Source organism: Monopterus albus, unplaced genomic scaffold (assembly GCF_001952655.1).
Source record: "Monopterus albus unplaced genomic scaffold, M_albus_1.0 scaffold12.1, whole genome shotgun sequence".
Lineage (NCBI taxonomy): Eukaryota > Metazoa > Chordata > Actinopteri > Synbranchiformes > Synbranchidae > Monopterus > Monopterus albus.
In genome coordinates, this window is record NW_018127892.1 from 3,040,599 (window position 1) to 3,066,856 (window position 26,258).

The 26,258-nt window shown below is 40.8% G+C and overlaps 4 protein-coding genes across 5 annotated transcripts in view; all 4 read left to right on the forward strand.

Moving 5' to 3' along the window:
• The window catches only part of cox6a1 (cytochrome c oxidase subunit 6A1), an 11,955-nt gene extending 3,813 nt beyond the window's left edge, over positions 1-8,142 (forward strand). The window contains exons 1-3 of one of the 2 annotated variants that reach the window (XM_020590472.1): positions 5,036-5,172; positions 7,600-7,742; positions 7,843-8,142. In XM_020590472.1, coding sequence (XP_020446128.1) covers positions 5,067-5,172; positions 7,600-7,742; positions 7,843-7,929 — 336 coding nt within the window. In that variant the 5' untranslated portion in view covers positions 5,036-5,066 and the 3' untranslated portion in view covers positions 7,930-8,142. Of the gene's footprint in view, positions 1-5,035; positions 5,173-7,599; positions 7,743-7,842 lie in introns of those variants that run through there. The other variant, XM_020590473.1, reaches the window with a different exon arrangement.
• Positions 8,143-8,239: 97 nt separating this feature from the next.
• Positions 8,240-10,883, forward strand: LOC109954843 (uncharacterized). Its single transcript, XM_020590462.1, has 7 exons — positions 8,240-9,436; positions 9,544-9,718; positions 9,834-9,904; positions 9,991-10,164; positions 10,245-10,342; positions 10,423-10,494; positions 10,579-10,883. The coding sequence occupies exons 2-7, from the start codon at positions 9,552-9,554 to the stop codon at positions 10,720-10,722; spliced, it is 726 nt and encodes a 241-aa protein (XP_020446118.1). The 5' UTR covers positions 8,240-9,436; positions 9,544-9,551; the 3' UTR covers positions 10,723-10,883.
• Positions 10,884-13,784: 2,901 nt separating this feature from the next.
• hps4 (HPS4 biogenesis of lysosomal organelles complex 3 subunit 2) lies at positions 13,785-21,729 on the forward strand. The gene is made up of 12 exons (XM_020590721.1): positions 13,785-14,291; positions 15,557-15,647; positions 15,788-15,931; positions 16,052-16,159; positions 16,383-16,499; positions 17,464-17,558; positions 17,652-17,724; positions 18,993-19,117; positions 19,243-19,909; positions 20,206-20,332; positions 20,508-20,619; positions 20,886-21,729. The coding sequence occupies exons 1-12, from the start codon at positions 14,260-14,262 to the stop codon at positions 21,055-21,057; spliced, it is 1,863 nt and encodes a 620-aa protein (XP_020446377.1). The 5' UTR covers positions 13,785-14,259; the 3' UTR covers positions 21,058-21,729.
• A 376-nt stretch (positions 21,730-22,105) lies between these two features.
• LOC109954950 (uncharacterized) lies at positions 22,106-24,358 on the forward strand. Its single transcript, XM_020590649.1, has 3 exons — positions 22,106-22,708; positions 23,630-23,774; positions 23,907-24,358. Exons 1-3 carry the CDS (start codon positions 22,282-22,284, stop codon positions 24,250-24,252), a joined length of 918 nt encoding a protein of 305 aa, XP_020446305.1. The 5' UTR covers positions 22,106-22,281; the 3' UTR covers positions 24,253-24,358.
• Positions 24,359-26,258: the final 1,900 nt, after the last annotated feature.

Here is a 26,258-nt window from a genome sequence, read left to right on the forward strand (position 1 = left end):
TCAAGTCCTACAATGCAAATATACTCCTGAGTGCAGAAGCTGTGCTGTCACCAGCTGCTGAATACTTGCAAGTACCTGGGAGGAAAGCCTTTGATCTGTGTGTGTGCCGACACCGCGAAGGGGAGGGGCCACGGTGCTGCACACCGCTGCAGTCACTGTAGCAGCAGGTGGTTTTGAAGAGGCAAACCAGAGGGCAGAACACAAATGATGGGCTGCGTCCGAAACCGCATACTGTGACAGTACGTACTGAAAGAGATGAAGTACCTACTTACTGACCGTTAAAACAGTAGGTACTGTATAGTATGAAGCCTGGTAGTATGAATGAGATTCGGACGTACTACATCCGCCATGTTGATACATCACGTGACATACGTTTTCATAGCAGTGTCTTCTTCGTTGGATAACTCCTCTCCCGGGGCATCATGGGATAATGAAGTGTCCATCGTATGCACACTGCAAAATCCAACCGGAAGCAGTAGGTCATCCGGGTACTTTTCGTCTACTGTTTTTGGAATACTACGAATCCGGACATACTACTCGCCTCGCCTACTGCTTTTCGCCTACTATACAGTATGGTAGTAGGCAGTTTCGGACGCAGCCTGAAACTAAGGTGAAACAAAAACAGGAAGTAATGTCAAAATAAAAGCCGGACAGGAAGCAGCGGACCCGAATCGTGACACTAGCAGGAAAAGCACACATGCAATTGATGACAATCATGATGGCTGCAGTCCATTTATGTGAGCTGTTTCCAGCATGGAGGTGGAGCATGCTCGCTGAGTGACATTCTATAGTGAGACAATTAAAAGAACTCAGCTGTCTTTAACAGTGGTAGCTACACCTGTGCACTACATACTGTGAAGATTCAAGATGTGTGCTGTGAAAAAAGGTCTGTGGCTCTGAGCATGAAAACTAAAAGCTGCCTCACCAAATGTTTGGAACAACTTAAAGGAGGACCTCCACTTGTATGTGAATAGAAATGAAAACGACTTTTAAAGACCTTTACATTACTAAAATGATCAAGACTCCTTGGTTTGTGTTGAGTTCCTTATAAACAGCTCTTTTTAAAGCAGTAACCTTGTGTTCATGCTTCAGTAGCTGAAGCTTTCAGGTACACATTTCTGGTTCACATTTTCAAATCTTTACAGTTTTTTAACTCTTTTCTTTTCACACTTCTTAATCATATGTTTACAAGTCTGTTTATATTCCTTCTGTTCACTCTGTAGTCTGTTTAGTTTACATTTTCCTTCTTCAGATAGAAGCTGAATTCAAAACTTTCTGCTGCACATTACATAAGTTGGGTGTTCTCAGTGTGCAATGGCAAATAAGAGGTCACTTAAATCTCCTGTATTCGTTCACAGGGTGAATATGTTAATTAACAGCCCAGTCAATAGAATTCTGTTATCATATACACTGTGTGCACAATTATTAGGCAAGTTGTATTTTTGAGGATTAATTTTGTTATTGCACAACTAGAGTGCTCTTGGTCAATCCAAAATGTTAAACCCTCAAACCTGAACATTTAAGTAGTAAAAGTGAAGTTTTGGCTTTCTTAAAAGAATATCTACATGTACACCATTATTAGGCAACTGTTAGTGTGCAGAATTATTATGCAACTAAATAAAAAAGATTTTCCCATCTCACTTATTTATTTTCACCTGTTAAAGTGAGAATAATAAACAAACTCATAACTTACAAATAAACAGTTCTGAAATTCCAAACAGAAAACCTCAGTGACCAATATAGCCACCCTTCTTTTCGATAACAGTCACAAGCCTTCCATTCACAGAGTCAGTCAGTTTTTTGATCTGGTCAGAATCAACTTTTTGTGCAGCTGCAACCACAGCCTCCCAGAGACTGTTCAGAGAGGTGTACTGTTTACCTTCACTGTAAATTTCCTGCTTAAGAAGGGCCCAAAGGTTCTCAATAGGGTTTAAGTCAGGTGAAGAAGGGGGCCATGTCATTAGTTTTTCCATCTTTAAGGCCTTTACTGGCCAGCCACGCAGTGGAGTACTTTGATGCATGTGATGGAGCGTTGTCTTGCATAAAAATCAAAGTCTTCTTGAAAGATGCAGACTTTTTCCTGTACCACTGCTTGAAGAAAGTGTCTTCTAAAAATTGGCAGTAGGTCTGAGAGTTGATTTTGAGTCCATTTTCAACCCGAAAAGGTCCAACTAGCTCATCTTTAATAATACCAGCCCATACCAGTACCCCACCTCCACCTTGCTGGCGTCTGAGTCGAAGTGGAGCTCTGTGTCAGTTACTGATCCAACCACGGGCCCATCCATCTGGTCCGCCAAGAGTCACTCATCTCATCAGTACACAAAACCTTTGAAAAATCTGTCTTCAGATATTTCTTGGCCCATTCTTGACATTTCAACTTATGTGTCTTGTTCAGAGGTGGTCGGGTTTCAGCCTTTCTTACCTTGGCCATGTCTCTGAGAACTGAACACCTTGTACTTCTTGACACTCCAGGTAGGTTGCAGTTGTGGAATATGGCAGCACTGGAGGATAATGGGTTCCTGGTAGCTTCATATTTGATTCTTCTCAAATCTCTGGTGGTTAATTTGCGTCTTTTCTTCTCAACACGTTTCTGGCGACCCTGGTGACTATTTGCTATAAAATGTTTGATGGTTCTGTGATCACGCCCCAATATCTTAGATATTTCAAGAGTGCTGCATCCCTGTGAAAGACTTTTTACAATTTTTGACTTTTCAGAGTCAGTTAAATCTCTTTTTTGGCCCATTTTTCCAGAGGAGAACATTCTGCCTAATAATTATGCACACCTTGATATAGGGTGTTGATCTCCTTAGGCCACACCCTCCCTCGTTACACTAAAACACATCACCTGATATGCATTACTTCCAATAAGCGTTCAAGTTTATACTGCTTGGAGTTGGAAATTATGGATAAAATGATGATATGGTCAAAATACTCACTTGCCTAATAATTGTGCACACAGTGTAATGTAAAATAAACACTTTCAGAGAGATGCTGGGGGCAGCATGGTGGGTAACTCCGTTGTCTCACGGCGAGAAAGTTCCGGGTTCGCGACCTTTCTGTGCGGAGTTTGCATGTTCTCCCAGTGCTTGCGTGGGTTCTCTCCTGGTACCGGCTTCCTCCCACTGTCCAAAGACTTGCGGCTGAGGTTGATTGGTGACTCTAAATTGCCCATAGGATTGTGTGTGTATTTTCCCTGCGATAGACCAGCGACCTGTCCAGGGTGTACCCCGCCTTTCGCCCGATGCCGGCTGGGATTGGCTCCAGTGACCCCGTTTGTGTCTAAGCAGTACAGAAAATGAGAGAGGAAGAGATATGCTGCACAGTTTTCTTAACTTATTAAATTAAACTATGATAAATATTTACTTTGTTGATATCTTGACTATTCAACGTTTAATTCATGGTGTCATTTGAGCATACATGGTAAAGAGATTAATGCTATAATGCTCTCCGGCTCAACACCAGTCAGAACTGATGCAGCCTCTTGGATGAGAGGTGAAACGTCTTCGACCTAGAAATCTAGTCCAGTTAATTTTTTCTAAGTTTTTTCAGCTCATTTCAACATAGTTATGGAAATCTATGAATGTTGAAATTAACTACTTAGACATTAAAAGAACAAACAGACTGCTAGTAAAGTTAACATTTATCACCATCAACATGAAAATATCTCTGAATTAGTGATGTGTCGTTCACGAATGATTCGTTCATTTTCTTTCTCATGACTCCAGAACATCGGGTCGTCTCGAGGAGTGATTCGTTCATTTTGTGTTGATCGCGCATGCGCAACATCGCATAAGATTAGTACGCCTTTCGAGTCCTCGGTTTCAAGTCGTTCGTTTTTGTAACGTGACATGACCGCTTTGTTGGATACAGAAATTAGTTTATTTTCAACCGTCCTTACAGTTTTTTTTTTACTCTTACTGTTACATGATGCATTTATTTTTATTATAAAATAGGTTTTTATTTCCTACACACTATAATTTTGTGAATATTTGTCAATATGGTTCTTTTCCATAACACTGAATGTTTTAATAAAGAGTTGGTTAATGCTTTAGACTTCATCAAGGAAAATCTTTCTGTATACTATACAGAAGACGACACGGCAGCTTAGGATGTTACGTGACAAAAGACCAAACGAATTTTACCCAAAATATCTGGAGGTGAGGTGGTGAAGTAACAGACTGCATAACCTCTAGACACAGGTATGATATTATTTATAATATGACCTTGGCTGCATTACAGTTGTTTCTTATTCGAAACTTGATCAATATGTGCGTAAGTAGATGGGGAATTAACACGTAACATTTTAATTACATTCTGCTGAAGTGAACGAAATGACTCGAAAAAAGATTTGTTCATTTTGCTGAACGAGATTCAAAGAACCGAATCAGTAAAATGATCCGAACTTCCCGTCACTATGAATTTCTTTGGATAGACTTTGACCATGAGGCTGCATAAAGTCCTCCCTTTTAAAGAGAAACACTTGTGAATATCAAGTGCGGTACATGTTTTTAATGGACCTTAGTTATTTACTTGTTATATGTCATTATATTGTAATACTCTCCGCTCCTACACAAACACAGCCAGACATTCTTGTCGTTATTACTGTCCTTTAATCACTCAACAACTTAAGTGCTGTTGTTTCAGCCACAGCACACGTTAACACTCGCTTTACTCCCAACATCCATCATTCAACAACAACGGCCTGCACTTCGCTCTCTCATCCCCACACACCCCCCTCTCTCATTCTTTCAGGCAATAACGTGGAACCATGTGACTGGATGCTAAACATTATAACCATTACAATATAATGTTTCAAATGCAGGTATGGTATAAATAAGTATGGGTTAGTCTTTTCTCTTTTATCTGTGACCTATTTACCTGAGGCACAAATTGATTTCTTTTTCATCCATATTGGAAGTTTGAAAATGTACGCCTGCAAGTGAAAACAAACTACCCCATACCCTTGAACTGTACCGCTGGGTGGCACAGTAGAGGTCACCGGTCTCGTCTCCACGTGACACACGTTTATTCTGTTCTTCCGGTCTCCGCTTCTCTTAGAAAGGAAAATGGCGGCTTTCGGACGCGTCTCTCAAATGTTGCTGAGGTCTTACTTGACTCAGGTCCGGCGTCAGCTTTCCGCTGCTGCTGCTGGTGGACATGGCGAAAAGTCAGGTAACTGTAGTTTCGCGTGTTTAACTCGATGTATGTTTTTGATAGCCTTGTTTTTTACAGTGACCTTGCTGAGCTAGCGTTAGCCGTGCAGCACTATAGCATCTTTGAACGGAACCATCTTTCACTCTCATTAAATTGTCAATTCAGCCTGTCACTATGAAGTGTTAATACGGGCGCTTATATTACTGCAATTTCAGTTTACATTACTGTTATTTATATGGCTTGAAAGTGTAGCGTTGACATGAACCAAACGTCCTACAGCTGAAGTGCAACACGTCAGATCAATGAATGAGAAGGGCACCAGGCTGTAGACATTCAGCAGCAAGTTCTGTTAGAAGCTGTGTATGAACATTATTTTATCCCATTTGAGCTGCTCAAGTAAACCCTGTGATAAAGGTCATTCCTACATCTGTAATTAATTTGGCCAAAGGTTCTTTAGGCTGCTCAGAAATTACAGCTATTCCTCCACCTCTAATAACAGGCAACTACACATTTGTTAAGTGTAATAAAATTATTACACGGGCAGTGAAAACAGAATTATCTTCAGCAACAAGCAAAGCAGGGAAGAGTCCTCCAGGTAAAGCTAATACAGCGATGCTGAAAGTAACATGAAGTTGTGGAAGATGAAGGTAAAGTCTGTCGTACTGGCGACTAGCCTGATACTACATTTGTTCCTGGTTTTCACACAGTGTAAATTTGCTAAGTATTACATGTAAAAGTAACATTAAGAGGACAATCTGTGACTTCATCTGAGTGCCAATGTCCATGTTTATTCATAGGTTAATGATTTTTAAGTTCAGCTTTTAGTGCAACTTGATTAGATTTGTAGTCTTTGGCCTTTTTCTAAGAGTCTAAAATTCCAGTTAAATGTAATGTTGGGGACACTTTTGGAATGCGGTGCTGCTGAATTGTAAGCGTAATGTTGAGATTTTTCTACTACCTTCACCCTTTAGTGTAATTATGTAAGATATTGTGCAAATGAATCCTTGTGTGCATGTTCTGCAGAACTGCAAGGTCATGAGCAGGTTTGCAGCAGAAAAGGCTGCGCTACAGGGAGTCATCTTCTTTCAGAAATAAAAGACGTGCTGAAATGTGGGCTCATAAGTGATAGATGTTTTTTTTTCTTTACTCCACAGAATGTTTGAATACTTCCTTTTAAAACTAGTCAGTGAAATAGTTAAACTGAATTCAGCTTTAATGAGCTATTGTTACATGCATGCATACAGTATACAGATATTGTTATGGGTCTTTTTACACAAATTGTTGATGTGGCTGGGGGAGCAGGGATGCAGCTAAAGTGTTTGATTACACTGTATTGCCAGAAGAAGAGTAAACTCACTTAGCTTTTGGTTCAGGGCTGCTCTTAATGGTTTTGGATTGGCCAGTATTGTGCCTCTTACTTATAGCACACAATTTGTAATTAGGCTTAACAGGTAAAAAATAGCAAGTGCAACTTTCTAAACATCTTGTGAAGTCTGAAATGCTACACCTTGTGTGAAGTTTCATTTTGCTAATGCAAGCTCTAAATTTAGATTATTAAATGTCCAAAGTAGATGTAATAATCATTTTAATTATTTCAAATGAAGATTTAAAAGAAATTAATTGTTGTAACATTTTAAAATAAGGATAAGAAAAAAAGGGAGAAAACATTAACTGTTGAGGTCACCAGTCCAAATAAAGTTCTAATTAAGTTTTTGGGGGGGGAGAAGAAAAAATAGAGGTTGCCAGTCCGAACTCCTGGTCAAGGTCGTCAGTCCGCCAACTTGTCTGCAGCCAGGTACTCTTGAGGACTTAACATTAGTGGCATTTCATACTCTGTTATTCCCCAATTTGTATCAAATTATAAATAAAGGTGGCAGCTGTGGGTCGTCTAACCAGAAGGTTGGCGGTTTGATTCCGAGCTTCTCCAGTCCACATGTGGAAGTATCCTTGAGCAAGACACTGCTCCCAGTGATATCACTGGTGTGTGAATGGGTGTGAAAGGGCTTTGATGGTGCTGCAATGCATAGAAAAGCTCTATACAAGTATTAGGCCATTTAAATTTCCATCACCTTGACAGCCTGGCTTTTACAAGCTACATATGGGTTTATTAATTTACATAATAAAAGAAATTGAAAAGGCTGTTTTAAGCATTTTTTCCCTCTGTATAAAGCTACAGTATGTGTAACTTAAAAGTGACGTGAGCTGGTGGTATCCTACAATTAATTTTAGTCAGACAGAAGAGCACAAACTGCGTAGTAGCACAGGATCTCACAACCAGATATACAACTGGCTGGGTGCAGATTCATATCATTCATATCAATTTGAGGAAACGTTTTGAATTGTGTGTCTAAACAGCACTTAATTCTCAGCAGCCCTAGTGTTGTCTGGATGTATATTTGTATAATCATTTTGTTCATTAAACCTAGCATTTCCTGTCTCTTCCAGCCAAGACATGGAAGATGCTGACTTTCCTGGTTGCCCTTCCTGGTGTTGGGGTGTGCATGTTGAACACGTTCCTGAAAGCGCAGCATCATAGCCATGAGCAGCCAGAGTTCGTCCCCTATTCTCATCTTCGCATTCGCTCAAAGGTCTCTCTTTATGTAGCTTAAATAATTCACATTTCAAAATGTCATTTCAGGATTTATCAGTATTTTGACTTAATTATGTCTTGTCCTTTTTTCCTCTCAGCGTTTTCCTTGGGGAGATGGCAACAAAACCCTTTTCCACAACCCACATGTGAATGCATTGCCTGGTGGCTATGAGAGCCATGAGTAAACCCTCACTCCAGACCTCATAACTGGTGCAGGGACCAGTTAGTGTATGTTACAGGACCACACTCCCGTTCATAGTTTACTTTTTTCATTTTTGTGTTTACCTCTGTGCTCTCAACACAGAGCACCTGAAACAACATTTCCTTTGCTCTGGACCATTAAACAAAATGTCCACTTAAACTGAATTAACACAAATAAAGTAGCTGTTATTACCTCAGCTTATGTTGTATTTCATCTGTGTTGATGTCATGTACTTTGAATTTAGGGTTTTCCAGGTATTTATTCGAATAACTTTTTTGTTTTGTTTTGTTTCACAGAAGGCATCAGTAGGAAAAACATATTTATAAAATGAAGAATCATGGTAGCTTTAGACTTCAGTTTCAGGGTCATGGTATTGAGCAAGCCACTGCCTCACTGTGGCAGTGGCTTGTATCACTGCCTGTGATAATGTTATTAGAAATGCTTATGTTTTTCTTACTCTGACAAGTTAAAATGCCAGCTGTGAAAAAAGGCCTATGTGCTAGTGTACTATAGTTAAGTTGCTTAACATGCTAAGGGAATCTCAGCTTTACATTCACTTGAATATGACTAAATTTAATTAAAATGATAGATATTTAAAGGCCCTGCACATCCTTGGTTCACTCACACATCTGCTTTCATAAAGTGCTTCTCTGTGCAAATAGCACATGCCCAACTGTGACACTCACATCATCATATTGGATGGTGTGATTCATTTTCAGTTTTATTGATCTTTATAAAAAATGTACACTTTGTAAGGTCAGAACAGTTAAGGCAAAAACTGTTAAGTAAAACAGGATGCTTCAACAACATATTTTTATAAGACATGGAGAAAAAGCACAGGTATAAATAAAATGGCTCTGTTAAATTCAAGCATCTCAGTGATCGGACATGTGTAGACCAAAGCAGAATAGAATTCAGCCAGTTTTCTTTTTGTCCAATCTGTCTTACACCTCTGAAGCCTAGCCCAGGTTGCTTGATCTCCGAAAGATGTAACAGCTGGCTAAACATTAAAAATACAATATTCTGCACCTTTTAAAATTTGTATAGTTATGTCCTTGTCTGTTATTTTACCTATCTATTGCATGAAATTCCCCATATGGAATCAGGGAATAACAATATATAATCTGGTTTGATGCGCCGGACCTGAGCCACGTGACTTACTCTTGGCTAAAGACTCCACCTCTCACATGAACGCGCTTTAAGCCGAATAACAAAATCCAGGGTTGACAAAGCTTGTCGATATTCAGCTTCGGGATACCGGTTATCTTGTCCTCGTTCTTGTCGCCTAGACAATTTTTGTGATGTGACGCATACCGTAGCAAACTACCGCACTGATTAACCTGGGGTTTACTGCGTCTCACGACCGCGGGTTACGATTTGATTACTAAATCTAGCATTGAAACATCTCGGATAACTGCGCGCACCCGCTCCACCATAAAGGGAAGATCAGTCGCACGCTGAAACCCGGATCGCAGTTTATGAACACACAGGTGAGGATACGTTGTTCATGCGACAGTGTAAACTATACAAAAGCACACTTTTTGTTTGACTTGCACGAATTTACGTGTACGTTTCCTTTATTTTTGTGTTTTTATAGATTTCCAGATGATGAAAAAACAAGAGAGGGCACATTTTTTCAGTTCTAAAGAGCAGGATCTCATTTTGAAGTTGTATGAAGAAGAGAGAGGGATATTAACAGCCAAATCCAACACTACCAGCGCCTCTAAACTGAGAGAGGAAGCATGGCAGAGAATTGCTGATAAGATAAATGCGTAAGACAACGCAAGTCAAGTGTGAATAACTGAACTTAATTTCTAATAGCCTACACTCGGACAGTTGAACTTTCTTCAAATGTTTTTACTGACGTTTTTTTTAATGACTTCCCAGGGTGTCGGACAGTGGCTACAAACGGACATGGCAGCAAGTGAAAGTCAAACATAAAAACATAGTGCAAACAGGTAGCCTTGTTATTGCAACTCTGTTTTCACTGAAGGGCTTTAATGGCCAGGAGAGTGTTTTACCTCTCTGATCTATCCATATCCAGCAAAAAGAAGAAGGGCTGAAGTGATGAGAAGTGAGGATGGGTCAGCAACACCGTCACTGGCCCCTGTGGAGGAGAATGTGTCACAGCACAATGACAACAGGCTGAGAGTGGAGGTCCTCCCTGGGGGTGCCTGTATTGAGCAACTGACTGGATCTGAAAGCTCTTTTATTAGTGGTAGGTGAAGTTAATCTCTCATTAAAGTCCATCTGGAATTTACCACTTAGCTTAATGTAATCTTGGCCCCATCACCACAGTGTCAGGCCATCCTGTTCTCCTCCTGCCTGTAACAAAAACTGAACCAGAGAGCTTGAGCAGTGATGGCACAGATGTCAGTGATGCACATTTTGAAGGGGTAAGTGCTTCTAAATGTGCATGTTTTTTGAAGCATTTGTCTTTAAATGTTTAACGTATGTACTTGGTTATTTTCTGTAGTATGTGCGTAGTAGCAGCTTGCAGGAGAGGGCTACCTCGCCACCTGCTACACCCGACATCAGACGTGCAGAGGTGAGATTCATGTGCCAGTAGTGGGCCATGGTAATGACAAGGAGTAAGATCAAAATGAGCACACATGTTTAATTTCTTTTACAGAGGCGGACAGAGGACATAAGAGCTCTTTACTGCTGTTACCTCAAAAAGGAGATAGAGAACCGTGACCAGCAGATGGCTTACAGAGCGCTTAAAATGAGGAAGCTGGAAAAAGAAATCTTATTACTTGATAAGCAGCTGATGTGACCACGTAAAGTAATCCCAGTGTTATCTTACTATTAGAATATGTTAAAGCAATATTTTTACAGTTACCGCAAAACTGAGTACACCCTTGTTCAATATCACAAAAACATTAAATTATTCAAAATTGCCTCATCTTACAGAATCAGAATCTGCTTTATTGGCCAGGTGTGTTAGACACACGAGGAATTTGACTCTGGTACAGCGGTTCTCATGTGTATGTACATGTCCCCATGCAAGGGGCAAGTAAACAGTAAAGCAGCGTAAGGCTGTATAATATAACAAAATAAGCAACATTAACAAGCAACAACCAGGGCAAACGATGCAAAATAAACTGTATAAACAGGCAGTAAACAATGCAGACAGACAAAGGAATGCTCATTGTGAAATGGGATAAGTAGGAATAAAAATAGAGTACTTAAAACTAGAGACCTGTGTGGATCTGTATAATCTGTATGAGGTGTTGCACTGAGGGTTATTGTCCAGTCATACTGTTGGTTAAGTGTTCATCAGTGTGACGGCCTGGGGGAAGAAACTGTCCCTGTGCCTGGTTGTCTTGGTGTACAGTGACCTGTAACGCCGTCCAGAGGGGAGGAGGTCAAACAGTTTGTGTCCAGGATGTGAGGGGTCAGCAGTGATCCTCTCCGCCCTCCTTTTGACCCATGAGGTGTACAGGTCCTCCATGGAGAGCAGGCTGGCACTGATGATTCTTCCTGCAGTCCTGACTGTCCACTGAAGTCTGTACTTGTCCTGTTTGGTTGCTGAGCCAAACCAGACAGTGATGGAGGTGCAGAGAACAGACTCGACGATTCCTCTGTAGAACTGTATCAGCAGCTCCTGGGGCATCTCGAACTTCCTGAGCTGGCGCAGGAAGTACATCCTCTGCTGTGCCTTCCTGGTGATTGTGCTGATGTTGGACGTCCACTTCAGGTCCTGGGAGAGAGTGGAGCCCAGGAACTTGTAGGACTTCACTGCTGATACAATAACTATTGTAAAGCTGAAATGTAGGGTATTTAAGCATATGTATAATTAATAACAAAGAGGTTAGATAGGCAGCTTTGAAAATATAAGTTGCAATACTACAAAACCTGATTTTACTACTGAGGTCTGACCAGTCAAGACCATTTCTTGGTTGTCTTATCTCTAGGATTTAGACTCACTGTGGCCAACTCCACCTGAGTTTGCTTTAATATTTGTAATAAAATGTGTAAAGTGAAAACAGCAGCACAGATTACGTTACACTTTGCATTAGAAATGGCATTGCAGCTCTAAGTCATGGCACTGTCCTCCTTTAAATGCAAAAAGAAAAGGTCATTCTTTAATTCATTTATGTATCTGATATATTTTTATGTTTTCAGCTGTCACATACGCTGACCAGTTTTGCCTTTCTATTTCATTTGTCTGTAAAGAAAAGGATTAAAAGCACTCGGTTTTAAAAGTTAGTTATTATTCATTGTGTATTAGTATGCATTATTCTTGTTTGATGACGTAGACGCTCACAATATTTCAACATGTATGCACATATTTGTTATTCTGTAACCTGTGCTGCCAAACTATGAACATGAACTAAATGCCACGGTGACCACTTCTCGGTGTGCACATCCAAAGTATTCCCCGGCAGCTACTGTCACAGAGGAATCCAGCGCACGGTGCTCTGCACTCATGCACACAGGTTTGTACAAAATGGCGGGCTGACTGTCGCCTTATTAGGAACACACATTTTTCCTCCAACAGAAGAGTCGATCTAGGATATATGCTTGAATCCTGGCTTATGAACGGGTGCGACATATCTATAAAATCGTGTACTGTGCATCTGAGTCCAGTTGGCGGACAGAGCTGTGCGCGTTCATGGCCGACTTCTCAAGCCATCAGCAATCGAGCACAGAAAATGAGATTCATCATGGATCCAATGGGAAGAAACCTACAATGAAGCTTTGTTTTCACGCCATCATATATAGGTTAATGGGACACGAATATAACGTGGTTGCGCTTCCCTAGCCTTTTATAATTTGAATTATGAAAATATGCTCAATTTTGTTTGCAGGATTTCTTTAATTGCAGCGTGTGCGCATATGCATAGTTGCGTTTGAAGGATGAAGGTTGAGGCACTTATCTCCTCTTTCAGGTTAACGGAACTTTACAGCAATAATGCACGGAATTGCTGATCCTACCTCCACATAGTCCACCTTTATTTATTACAATCAAAATTCATATCTTCGGTATCTTTTTTCTTGCAGCCTCAGCAGTTGCAAATGGAGCATTTCTCTCCAGGACAGGGATGAAACATTTTTAGATGTTGCAGAAGTACTTTCCAAAATAAATGCTGTGTTGATGTTGTAAGAATATGAAGCCTCTGTCAAACAACATTCAGACGTTGATGAAAAATGAGCTTACAGATAGTGAACAGCTGAAACCTTCTGAACCTCTGCTGTTGTAGCTATGATTATTAGTGCTAAGATGCTAAAGATGACTTGCCAAGCATTATAGCCTACAGTAGTTCACTACTACTACTACTACTACTACTACTGCTGCTGCTGCTGCTGCTACTACTGCTAACAACAACCACCATAATAATATACTCTGGAGATCAATCATTTATAGCCTGCTATTGCAGTAACCAATAGTTTTATAAAATATGATCAATTTCATATAGGCAATAAAGTAGTTAAAGCTACAGCCTACTTGCACAGTATCTTAATACATTAAAACACACTGTATATCTACTTAAGTAACACTATGAATGCAGGACTTATACTTGTAATGGACCTTATCTAAAGCACTGACATTCTCACTAAGTACTTTGCTTAGTAAAATAATGTAATTAAATTTAATTTAATGCATTTGTTTATATAGTGCCTTACAATGCCCAAGGTTGCTCAAATTGCTTCACAGCAAAACATATTAAAATTAAAAGCAGAACATGTTAAGACATAAACTAAAGAAAAGAAAAACATGTTAAAATTACAAAAAATTGAAACTGAGGTCTGTAGGCAACTATAAAATTCCTGTACAATAAAAATGTGTCAAAGTATAAACAGAATAAGATTACAGAATCAGAAAGCCTGTAGGCACCTGTATAGCGCCACTGCTATAAATTAAGTCCCAAAAGCCAGTCTGATAAGTATCCTTGTAATTTAACCTTAATTAATGCCCCCTGCAGTCTAGCGCGACTTGTTGCGTGTCTGTCAATGGCGCACTAGTTTGTCCTTGTAAGCTTGCCGTACTTTCACATGACTTCCACTACTTGTGGCTGTCCTACATTCCTCATATTAGATTATAAACGGTGATAAAAAACTCACAGTTGTAGCCTAATAGGCCCAGCTGTTGATGCTAAGTGTAGCGGGCAGCTGGCATTTTGTTTGTTTGTGGCGTAGGATTTGAAATAAATGTCCCGGAGTCGCAGCTGAAACACTCCCCTTTACTTTTTTTTTTTTTTTTTTTTGGACAAAACTCGCATCTACAGCTTGTTGGACTAGAAATACACGGATACCAGAAGACTGATGAGTGAGAAACGTATCGATTTGTCTGGACTTTGCGTCAGTGATGGCTGAGCTAATGTCGCCAGACTCAAGAAGGTAAAAGCCTGCTTCCAGTTTTACCGCAGAAATAAGTTGGCGAGCCGATTATTAGCCTTCTCAGATCACTAGGTGGTGAAGTGAAACCTCCGATCAGATCCTCAGCTGAGATGACACCATTTAATACTGACATATACATTTGGGGTATGTCAATACACTTAGTTCATGAGATGAGACCAGACACGATATTGGGTTCACGAGAACGATACGAGACGATACTTCAACACTTTTTAAGGAAATCTTCAATGACGAAATATATGACTGGAAAAATAGTCTTTTATTCGACTGAAAGTAAAAAAAAAAAAGAAAAAAGCAAAACGGTGCCAGTGCATTTTGAAATGTTTTAACTAATGTAAAGACTGTCACTTCAGTTCTACTTTCTGAGTATGGATTATATGCAGTAAAAGACAACAATACACAAGCACTGTGAAAGGTTTTTCCACCAACACAGCTGACAGGCTCCTCTCCTGTAGGATTTCTAATGAGTCTCATCAGCTTCTAGCTACTAATTGAAGCTGTGTGTGACCTTCTGTGCTATTTTCAGCACTGGAGGTGACATCATCCGGCAAAGGTGCTGTGTCCGGAAGTGGACATCCATGGGAAGAGGACTCTTTTGTTTACCTCGTTAGCATGAGCATTCACTGCTATTTTTTATCCATCAGTGCCAGCACACTGGTGGTACAATTGGTGCTAAGGTAGAGTAGGCTTTGTTGGCAGCATGGCAAACCAAAACACAATGGAAATGTGAATAAGTGAATAAAGCCACTGTGTCCACATAGTACATGCCTACAATACTCCCCCACAACCCATCACCCTCCCAATCAACACTGCCCCCTGCATTAAAACACAGCAGGGAATTGTATTTTTGCTTGACTAATAATATTAACATAGCGTCACACTCGGCTGGTGCTCTGGTTCTACTATGTACTGATATTGTAAGACAGCTTTTACCTTAACGAGAAATATCGTCATGTTTTAATATCACCACATCTCGTTACCCCCCAAATGCACATTTAAGTAATTAGCCATTCACAGAATCCATTCAGTTACGGCTGGAACATCATGTGATGGAGCATCACAACAGCAACTGACATGTATCTTTTCTTGCAAATCACATGAATAAATGGATGGAAGACAACATCACTGACTGAGTACAAACTCTGTTACTCTATGGGACCCATATACATCACTCTGAAGCCTAACAATTCTGACTGCTTATCATCCACTGAAAAGAGAGTTTAGACATTTGTGTATTTATTTTGCAGGTGTACTTATTTCTTCCTCTATGATGAATCCAAGGTCAGAGGAGAGGGTGACCCCACAAGAGAAGGAATATGCTACTTCTATCCTGAAGAGGTCTGTCTCTCACAAACTGCTGCAATTTGTATATTTGTTTGTGTTGTGGGTGGATCTTTGATGAGTATGGTTATGTTTGTGTGTTTATATTTTAATCCACAGACATCAGTTCTGAATAATTCCCTCTATGTTTCTGTAAGACCCCTGTAGATAAGCAGGAGCTGCTGTGTGGACAGCTTGCTGGCGTGGTCCAGTGTGTCTCTGAGCTTTCCTCTTCGCCTGTATGTTCACTGAGGCTACACCGCAATACATTTGCCATCCGTATGAGAGATAACTTCTTTTGGGTGAGTGCATCCACGGGTGGTCTGGCAGCAACTTTTCAAGATGTGTGTTGTCTGTATTTTGGCTTGAATATGAGTCTTTGATAGGTTGTTGTTGGGGATATGTTTCTTTTTTCCTCCCAGGCTCTGGGCTGCTCTGTGGAAGTCCCAACCATCAGCATCTGTGAGCTTCTGGATCAGCTAATAAACCTTTTTTGTTTCTACAATGGCTCTGTCCGACAGAGCTACCAGGTGCAGTCTAAGCTCACAGTCAAAATCACAGTAAAAGAGAAACAAGGAGATAATTCAGTATCAAACCAGGGGCCTTTTTGTCCAGCACATTAAATGTTTTTATGGGAGGATCAGAATGAAATTCAAAATGATATGCATTATAAAAATGCATGACAGTTTTTAAAGCTAGACATATAATGTGTATCCCTGCGAATTGTGATTTGAACTTTGTTTTGTGCTGTAGCTTAACAGTCGGGAATCTTTGGCTGCTCGATGGGCGCAGTACCTCTCCCACTTGCGGTCAGGCTCCTCCGAGCTTCAGCACATCTTCAGCTGCTTGAGGACCATTGACTCAGCTAAAGTATGTACAAACTGTTGTGAGAATTCTGCATTTTACGTGCAGTGACATTTCTAATGCTGCTTCTGCTTACAGACAGCCTATGACTATGTCACAATGTCCTGTGGTATTGTGTAAACTCTCACAATAAAGACTCTGCTTATTAATGTACCTAGAAGATACATTTGTGTGCAAGCTCTCAACTAAATGCCCGTAAATACTGGGTATTTTTGGATAGCCACTTAAAAAGTTAAATGAAAATGTACAAAATGCACATTTTATCAAATCCCTTTGTTTGAGACAAGTCTGTTACATGATGCCATAGAGGATCTAACCACTTAAATAATCATATTCCAATATTCACAAGTGTCTTGGTATAATGACTGAAGTTATAAAGTTATTATATTGTATCTTAATACAGTATATACAGACAGGTGACAAATGAAAGGACAGCCCAACATAAAGTGTCTCAGTGAGGTGCTGGGCCACCACACTGCCACCAGAACAGCTTCAGTGCTCCTTGGCATTGACTCTCCAAGTCTCTGAACTCTACTGGAAGCATGAACACCATTCTTCCTAAAGATATTCCCTCTTATGCCCCCTGTAGATGGGGGTACTGTCATCCTGGAAGAGACTGTTCATTTAGTCAAGGTTCAAAGATTTTTATTGTCAATTCACTATATGTGCAGGACGTACAGAAAATTGAAATACCGTTTCTCTCTCACCTAGTATTGAGTGTCATGCCATTTAGGAACTTAAATAGAATAAAAGTGGAATAAAATAGAATAAGAAACAGGATTAAAAGTTATTAGGATAACAATGGTACAACCAATAGGCTATGACTAAAAAAAAAAAAAACCATGTACAGTCAGTGACAGTAGTGCAAGCTATAACAGAAAGGGTTTTCCTTTAATTTGTCACCCGTCTGTATCACTTCTCACTTTATGTGCTTAGAAACTGAAGACACAAATACATTTTTTGTTCTCAGGTTGACCCACTTCTGCTGCTCAAAGCTGCTCTCATACTTCAGACCTGTCAGCGCTGCCCTCCCGTGTTAGCAGGCTGTATTCTTTTCAGAGGAAGGTAGGCTGTCATGTTGATAATATCCACCCCTTAGTGAGATAGTTTTTTCTAAACATGGTCCAACACCAGACTTTTCTGCCTTTTTCTCTGCAGGGTTGTAAGCACACAAATGTCTCCAAAGCTCACAATGAAGGTCATGGTGCATGAGAGTGAAACATACACCAAGGTATGACATGAAATTTTGTCCAGATGTTAAACTTTAAAACTTTTCTTACCAAGGGCCCCCAGACAGATCTGCATTAGAGCACTGGTGTATAATATACTGTCAAGAGTAAACTAATCACTAGTCTAAAAAGTTGTCATTATTTTACATTATCTTGCACTAACTTATCATTTATTAAACTGAAGAACTGCAACAATAAACCTTTTATTTTCTGAGAACTAGCCCACGATCTTTTAAAACAGTGTTTCTCAGCCGGTGTCACCCTGGGACCCACTTTCCAACCCACTTGTTAAAAGGCCACACAGTGTCTTTGAAACCCACTTTAGTAACCAGTGTTTCCCTCAGACACTGTCATAAAGTAACAGGAGGGGATTTAATAAAGTTGTTCAACATTTCGAAAATAAGCTAATCCCCTTTCTTGCTGACAGTTACCTGAGAAGATTGATGCCACTGACATTTGGAGCTGGAGCCAGGAGCCTGTTAGCTTAGCTTAGCACAAAGACTTGCAAAAAGGGGAAACAGATAGCCCTCTAAAGCTCATTAATCAACACTGTTTCTTGTTTGTTTATCTGTACAAAAACCAAAGTATAAAAACAACTATTTGCCATTTTACAAAGGTAATGTGCTAGACTGCTTTCTACTTTTTTAAGAGTTCATCCCAGACAGATTCTATTACCTATGAACAGAGCCAGGCTAGTTGTTTCTCCCTGTTGCTAGTCTTTATGCTATGCTAAGCTAGCCAACTGCTGGCTCCAGCTTAATGTTTTTCACATTTTTTTTTTTGCCAACAGACAATTACAGTAACAAACACAGAATGGGTAGATGGTTTGTCCTTTACACTGTGTCCAATGGATTAATTTGGACTTGTGTTCTGTTGTCATTTTGACTCCTGTATAATGTCCATTTTCCACATTTTCCTTCCACTTGTGCTTTTTGTGGCCTCAAGATATGTGTCAGTTTTTCCAACAAGAACATTTCTTCAGCAAGTGTTAGCTATTGGTCCTTTTCGGTGGTGCTACCTTTGTCCAGTTTCTTGTAATAGTACAATTGTAATTGTACTTGCTATTAACAGTATGTTGACCAAGTATTCCATTCCACCCTCTTCAAGGAAATTATATAGACAAAGTACAAAACAGCTCAGAGGTCCAGCTTCATATTTAGTGTACAAACATGAGGGTTATATCAATTTTTTCACCTATCTCTCAGCAAGAGTGCAAATAAGCATATTTCCAAAACATTCCTTTTAAAGAAAAGGTTCTATTTTGATTTAGGCTCAGAGGCCCAATGGACCAAGCACCTCCAGCTCATTTGGCAGCACCGTCAGCTCCACTGCAGTGTTCCTGACTATGTCTGAACTCCAGTACCTGCAGTCTGTTCCGGTCGACAAAGATTTCAGGTAGCGGCTTCCTTTCCCAAGATTCAGTTATTTTGTTTATAGAAAGTATTTAACTTACAAAAGCTACTCAAAACAGTATACTTGAGTAACATTTCAGGAGAATTCTATCTCCCTCCACCCTCCAGTTCCCACTCTACTCCACACAACGACGCTTCCCCAAAGAAGACCCGTCTGTCACGAACCTTATCTGACATGGCTTTCACAGTGTCAGATTCCTTTGATCCGAATTCCTCCTGGCCACCCCAGAAAGTCTCCTTCAGCTCTTGCTTGTCAGAATCAGATAACCTCATGTTTAGCCCAGTTCCATCACAGACCACCATTGCCACACCACACCCCCCACCACAGCGCCTCAAGCCTCCTTCTTCAAATGGAAAACGCTCAGATGAAGCTGAGGAGGAATCACATTATTACAGCTTTCACAGCGAAGGAGGTGGGGACAGTTGGATACACAGCGAAGGAGATGGCTCAGTGTTTGAAGAAAACTCCCACATTAGTGGGGATGGAGGAGATGGAGACGCGGCTTGTGACAGAGTGTTTCGCTTCAGAGGAGTTGAGTCTGGGAATGAGGAATCACATGATGCTCACATGGTGGTGAGAGATAGAGTTGGCAGTGAGGGCGCACAAGGACACAAGCCAGAGCAAGAGCCTCCTCCTCACTCTGGTGCTTTTGACGGCCCAGAGGAGAGTACACTGATCCCCATGACGCTGTACCTGCACCGGGTTAAAGGCTTGGTACTGGCTCTGCTGGTGGAGCCTCACTTTTTGAGTGACACAGCTTCTACAGAGGAAGTGGTGAGAAACAAAAGCAACCTTTGAAATAACTGACTTCTCTAATATTTTACACATTACCACATTGAAGGTTTGAAAGTTAGTTTTCTTGTCAAGTGGAGCTAAAAGAAGCTTCATGACCCAGTTAATGTAATGCTTCACAGTGTCTACTACTGCAGTAGCTGGAATTCATTAGACTAAGGCACAAAAAAGGCATTAAGTCAGTTCCTTAAGTTTATAGCTACATGAGCTCACTAATTTGTCTTTGCAGTGCTTATAACAGTTTTTTCGGCCAATCAGCTCTGCTTTTATGTTTCTAGTATTACAGCAGCCTGGCGTCTCTGAATGGACTGGAGGCCCATCTGAGGGCCATCTTTCCAGGGGCCCCAGACAGTCCAGATTTCTACATCTTTGCCCATTTTGACTGCATTCAGAGCACACTGACAAGTAAGCCCCCTTATACTCCCACATATCTCTTTTTACTCTCTTTGGGTGGGGTGTAGTTTTGTATTTGTCCTTGCATGAGCTAAGGACTAATTAGTAAGCCTATGATCAGCATTCCTTTGTGCTGCAGACATGACTGTCCAGGTTAACATGCCACTGTTATTGTGTGTGTCTGCAGCCAACCTGTCTGGCCGACCACGGGGAGCCCCAGAGCATCCTTTTGTCCGAGCCACATCACTTCTTCACTTGCATTTCTGTAACACTGAAACTCTGCAGGAGGCTATTATCAGGTCAGTACGGCAGTGACGTGATGGCTCGGGGGTATTCTCGTGCCTTTCACAGCTCCTCAAGTACAAGTTGGGGATGGGGGTTGTCACTTCTTGTGACTGTTCCTGACCACTAACCCTAAATGTTCCACCTCTACTTGCAGAAGTCACACTCTAGCAAGTCACATTTACTGGAAAAGCAACGCTTTCTGTTGTTTCTCTGTGCTCTCTTTATCAAGTCACCTAGCTCTTTTCTGTTGTATGTCATCACTGTGACATTTTCACCACAGGAGTGCCAGTTCTGCTGTGTATGGAACCAGAAGCGTGGCCCAGGAGACTTACTTCCAGGTGCATGGAGGATCACTGAGGAACTCAGGCATCCCATACTACCAGGATAGTGCTTTCTCACTGCCCACCAAGGCCCGACACAAGCTACTGAAACACGGAGTCCACCTGTTCTGACAAAATAGCACTGTTATGTTAAAGAGAAGAACTGTCCTGTAAGTAAACTTAGTCAACTAAGAAAATTTGCAGATACAGTTTAAAGCTTACTCTGTTTTTTTAGGTGCTGATGTTACAAACTTTAAAATTTGTATCAAAATGCTGAATTTACTGGAGAACGGTTGGCAAAGGTTGAATCAATTATATTTACAATGAGCTGTATTCACAGCTTTAGTTTTCTCCATTGTTTGAGCACAAATTGTTCAAAATGTTAACTTTTATATCTTATATTAGTTTGGTCATGTTAAGCTGCTGTTCACACATTTTACAGCATTTTCACCTCAGTTGTTTCTGTTAAGTCACATCATTGCAGCAAATGTTTCATTTAATAGAAAATTGACTAAAGCAACATTAAATAATTATATTTAACTTAGTGTATTTGTACAGTATCATGCTTGTTGTCACAGCACTTACTGTAATGGCTTAATGGTACACGTTTCTAAAAACTTTAATAAAAACAATTTCAGTTTATTTCAAATCGACTTTTTGGTAGCCAAAAAGTGCTGTTTTAGTGTAGTTCCCTTGAAAGTGTCATTTGTTAAAAGGTTTTCTGTGTTGGATCCTTTGCTGAACAGATTCACTGTGGTATATTGTACTGCATCATCAGTGGAAATTAAATCAACACATGATCCTCTCGGGTTTTTGTCTTGTGTGACTTTTATAAAGACTTGTTTAAATACACAAGCACTGCCTTATTAGGGCCGTCAGCAGCCTGCATGTGATCCTGTAATCTGGCCCCCATTGTTTTACACCTCAGCCTTCGCATGTTTCTAAATGGTTAAAACCACCCGAAAGAGGACGTGCGCAACGCTTTGCTCAGAAAATATCAGGTTTTTTTTTTTGCTGCATCGTTGTAAATAAGACCGTTCCTAATGATCCCAATACGGAGTAATTGGAGTCATTAGCTGAGTAGCTGAATTAGAATGGACTGGTCGGCGCTCTCTGGGGCGCCTTATTATGCAGGCGCATAGAAAGAAAGCAGCGGGGGGGGCGACAATGGGTGCCTAAAGGCACGAACAAAAAAGGGGCAGGGACTGAAGAGAGGGTCAGGATTCAAATTCTAAGTGGTAAGATGTCCCCATTGTTAGTGGGGTATATAGCAGGCCGAGTTTGGAGAGTTGGCACCACAGAGAAGCTGCTTACTCACCACTGAAGACACAGAGTTAAGAATATAGAAATATTACCATGGTCGCCTCTCACTGCGTTTGGATCGCTCCATTTTTTCTCTCGATGATGACAGTTGACACTGGAGTATTTGGTCGCGCGGTGAACACGCAAGGAGTTCCATCACATTCGCCGAAAACTGCTGATGAATCCCTCGGATTAACTTTACGCACAGACGCGTTGAGGCGATGGAGACGCGGGATGGCGGAGAAGCACCGGGAGCGGTGCGCAGAGCTGGCGGCACCTTTGCTTGAAAACGCGCAACAAGTTCCTGAGGATAATGCAACAGTGTTGCATCTCCGTGTTCGACCCTTTTCCCCAAGAGCTTCACAGGGCCCGGTCTTCCCAGAAAAGCCTCTTTTCAGCTTTGTCCGACAGGTTTACCACTGCTGTCAGGAAGGACTACACTGCAGAAGCGTCAAAGGGATTCAAGGTCGCCTGAGAGCAGGTAAGACAAGGTAGATCAAGCGACAACCCTTGTTTTAACAGTTTGCTTAAAATGCAGCTCTTAAACTCGATGGCTGTGTTGAGTTGGTCTAGGGTACAAAGAGGCGCACGGGCCCGGAGGGGCTACAGAGCTCAGCTAGGAAATCAGATCAGTTATTTTCATGTTAATTCGACTAAATGTAGCAAAATGCAATATGTGAAAATAGCTACTGAAACTAAAGGTGATGTCTCCACAAGGCCAGGTCAAGGACCTTCCACACTGCAAAGCACCAACAGTGGAAAACACTTCTTCACCTTATTGTTACATCCAAGCACATGATTGCCATTGCTTAAATATAGGTTGACCATGAAATATGTAGATTAGTTTTGGTATCCAAGGCATACAAATCTGCATGGGACAAAAAATTATATATAAAAGCAATCTCTACTAGGCTGTGTTCTGCATGAAAACATTTTATATGTTTAATTGGGAGAAAAACAGCCTTGCTCATAAAGCCTCATCAAATTCACTTGAATTCCCTTCTTGACTTCCAGGCCATCTGGTAATTTAATAGTGACACTGGAGAAATGTTCTCTAACTTTTGCAGTGCTGGAGTGAAAGTTTGAAAAGCAATTTAGAGGAAGGTAATAGCTTGGTTAACACAGCTGTATAGAGGGCTGCGTTATCTGCATGTAAATGAGTCTTTAGCTGGCTTAATGTCCCTGACAAGAATTGCTGAGATATCCTGCTGCCACATTAACAAGGTATTAGGAGCGAAAACATCACCTCTGTGATGGAAAATTCTTTTAACTCCTGGGATTTGTCAGAAAAAGAGCTTGCCTGAAGGTGTATGTGCTGCTCTGTGGCATGAATTGCTCAGACTTGAACTGTACTGTGACTGACAGACTGTTAAGTGTTTTCTCTCCACTTCCTCCTCCTCAGACACAGATGTGGAGTTTCTCTTCACCAGGGAGATTTTATCATTGACAGTTATGAAGGCTGAGCTTCACCTCCAACTTTCCAACCCTCAGCATCTGCACATCCAGCTTGTGTTTCCAACAATGGCAAAGCGCAACCTCGCTACAAGGTCAACACCCCACTCTCAACATGATTCTTACTTTTACTCAGTGTGAAGGCCTTTAAAAGACGACATGTTGAACTGATTGCCTTTGTGCATGTCAGACCTGGTTCTAATCCCGTTTTCCCTCACGTCCTTTAGGTATAGTTTGCGGTCACGGGGTAACATGGTGGAGCTGAGAGTGGACCTGCTGTTCCTTTTCCAGAATCTGCAGGAGGCGGCAGGAGGTGCCAGAGGCGGTCCCAACTTGGTGAACATGCGGCAAGTGGTGCTCTCTTCCAGGGGGGGTCCACCAGGAGAGAGGCCTGCTCCTAATGCTCTGCAGGACACCGATGGGGACGGGTGGGAGGATGGCGGTGCTGACACACTGCCTGCTATGGAGCTGGGCTTGGTCCTGGGCTGCAGTCAAGCTGGACTGGGGGTGTCCTGTGCAACTGGTGGTGTTCACCTCTCACACACACCTTTCATGGCACTGTACTACAGATAATGGCAAACAGACTGGACTGTGTTCTGCATGGAAACATTTTATAAGATTAATTACCGTTTTAAGCTAAACTGACATACAGCCGTCTCAAAACTCAAGAAAATGATGCACTTCACTGTCAAATCTATTAATTTATAAATGTTTTGTAAATATATATATATGAATATGTAAATAGTTTATGGAGTTTAAGTTTATGGATTCATTCTTTGGTTATTAAAATCAGTATAACAGTGGCTCATGTCAAAAAGTGTGTGGTTCAGTCTACTTTGTTCAGCTGTGATATTCTGGTCACCTTTTAGATACGTGGTTCTATTGTAAGATGTTTTTACAGCTGGAGGAACAAAAGGGCCTGTACATGTGCCGTTACCCCACTGAACCTAGTTGTGCCTTCTCTGGTCGTTCCTCAGGATATGTTGTTACATAGAGGTTTAGGGTATCTAAGCATCCAAGAAGTTGCATAATTCCAAAACACTTGGACACCATAGGTTCACAGACACAGTACTCATCACAGGAGAATATAAATACCACATTATCTCATACCAACACTCTATGGCAATTCTGAGATACTGCTAGTCACAAACGGCAGCAGCACAGTTCTGATAAAATAGCACATTTATTAAAAAGACAGCATTTATCAGCATTTCCATTTTGCAGATATTTGCCACATCTGAGCAAAATCAGGATTCTCAAATACAATTCTCAGTCGACCTGCTGCTGCCTACGGCCATCAGAAGAGCATTTAACTATCTATACAGTAGGACTCGTACGTAAGCACACACTCACTGTCTCATTCACTCACACTGTGCGATCAGTGGCAGACCTTGCTGCTTGTGAGAGTCCCCTGCCTGGGCGACACACAAGCTGGCTGCTCAAATTTGTCTTCGATTCAATTCTCACGTTCAGTTGCTCTGAAAATAAGAGATAAGAAAAACAGGAACAAGCAAGAAATGGTAATCTCAAATGTACATTAATTACAGAGCAATTCAAACAAATATTTTAGGATGAAAATTTCAAGAAGGTTGGGTGTCATGGCTCGATGGATAATCATTGGTGGAAAAAATAAATAAAAGTTTGCCTCCCCTGGTTTTTTCACTGCTTTACCAGGCCAGAGAAACGAAGAATCTTCATTTGGACAGAATGAAGACAATTCTTTGGTTCTCATGAAGGACAAAAAAAGAAAACCAAAAAACAAAACGAGCAGATTTTCATTCCACTCCAGCTCTTTTCAACTTGAGATATAGTGACTATAAGGGGTCTGGAAAAACACAGGTGAAAAGCTAAATACATAAGAGAAAAGTGTTCTCTTACAGACCTGTGTTTTTCACTGGCTGTGCTCCTAGAAGAGCTGAGGTTAACAACAGGCCCACAATATAATATTTCTACTGACGGGTGTTCCTTACCCATAACAAGAGCTGTCTGTGTGGAATGAAACTCGAGCCCCAAAAACTGTTTAACAGAACAAAAAGGGAAGGGGAAGGGGGGGCGGTGACTTCATTTGATATACAGCCCAGAAAAAAACAAAAAACAAAAAAAAAACCCTCAAGGCAAATGATGGTAAAGCACAATATATTCAACAATTCAAGGCAACAAAGACAAGAAAAGAGACAATTTTCAAATATGAGGCAGTGCAAAATGTCACACCCATAACATGTTTTAAAAACTCGAGAACAAAACAGATCCTGAGGGAAAAAAAGCTCAAACATACAAATCCAAGCGTATAATAAAATATCTCCAGATCAGCCCCACTCTGGTTCAAATTATATATGATATAGACTGGATGATTCCACATTTTCACACAATCTCATTTATCAGATTTTCAGTTAATCTCGATGCCCAGTAATGGTTTTTAAACTGTGTACCAAGAACCATTTCTCCCCTGAAGAAAGGCCACAAAGTCTTCCTCGTGAGAAAAATGTAAAAACCCCAACACCTCAGCTACAACACAAAAAGAGTTGAGAAGAAACCTGGTGTTACACCATTAAAAAGTGCAACATTGTACCTTATATATA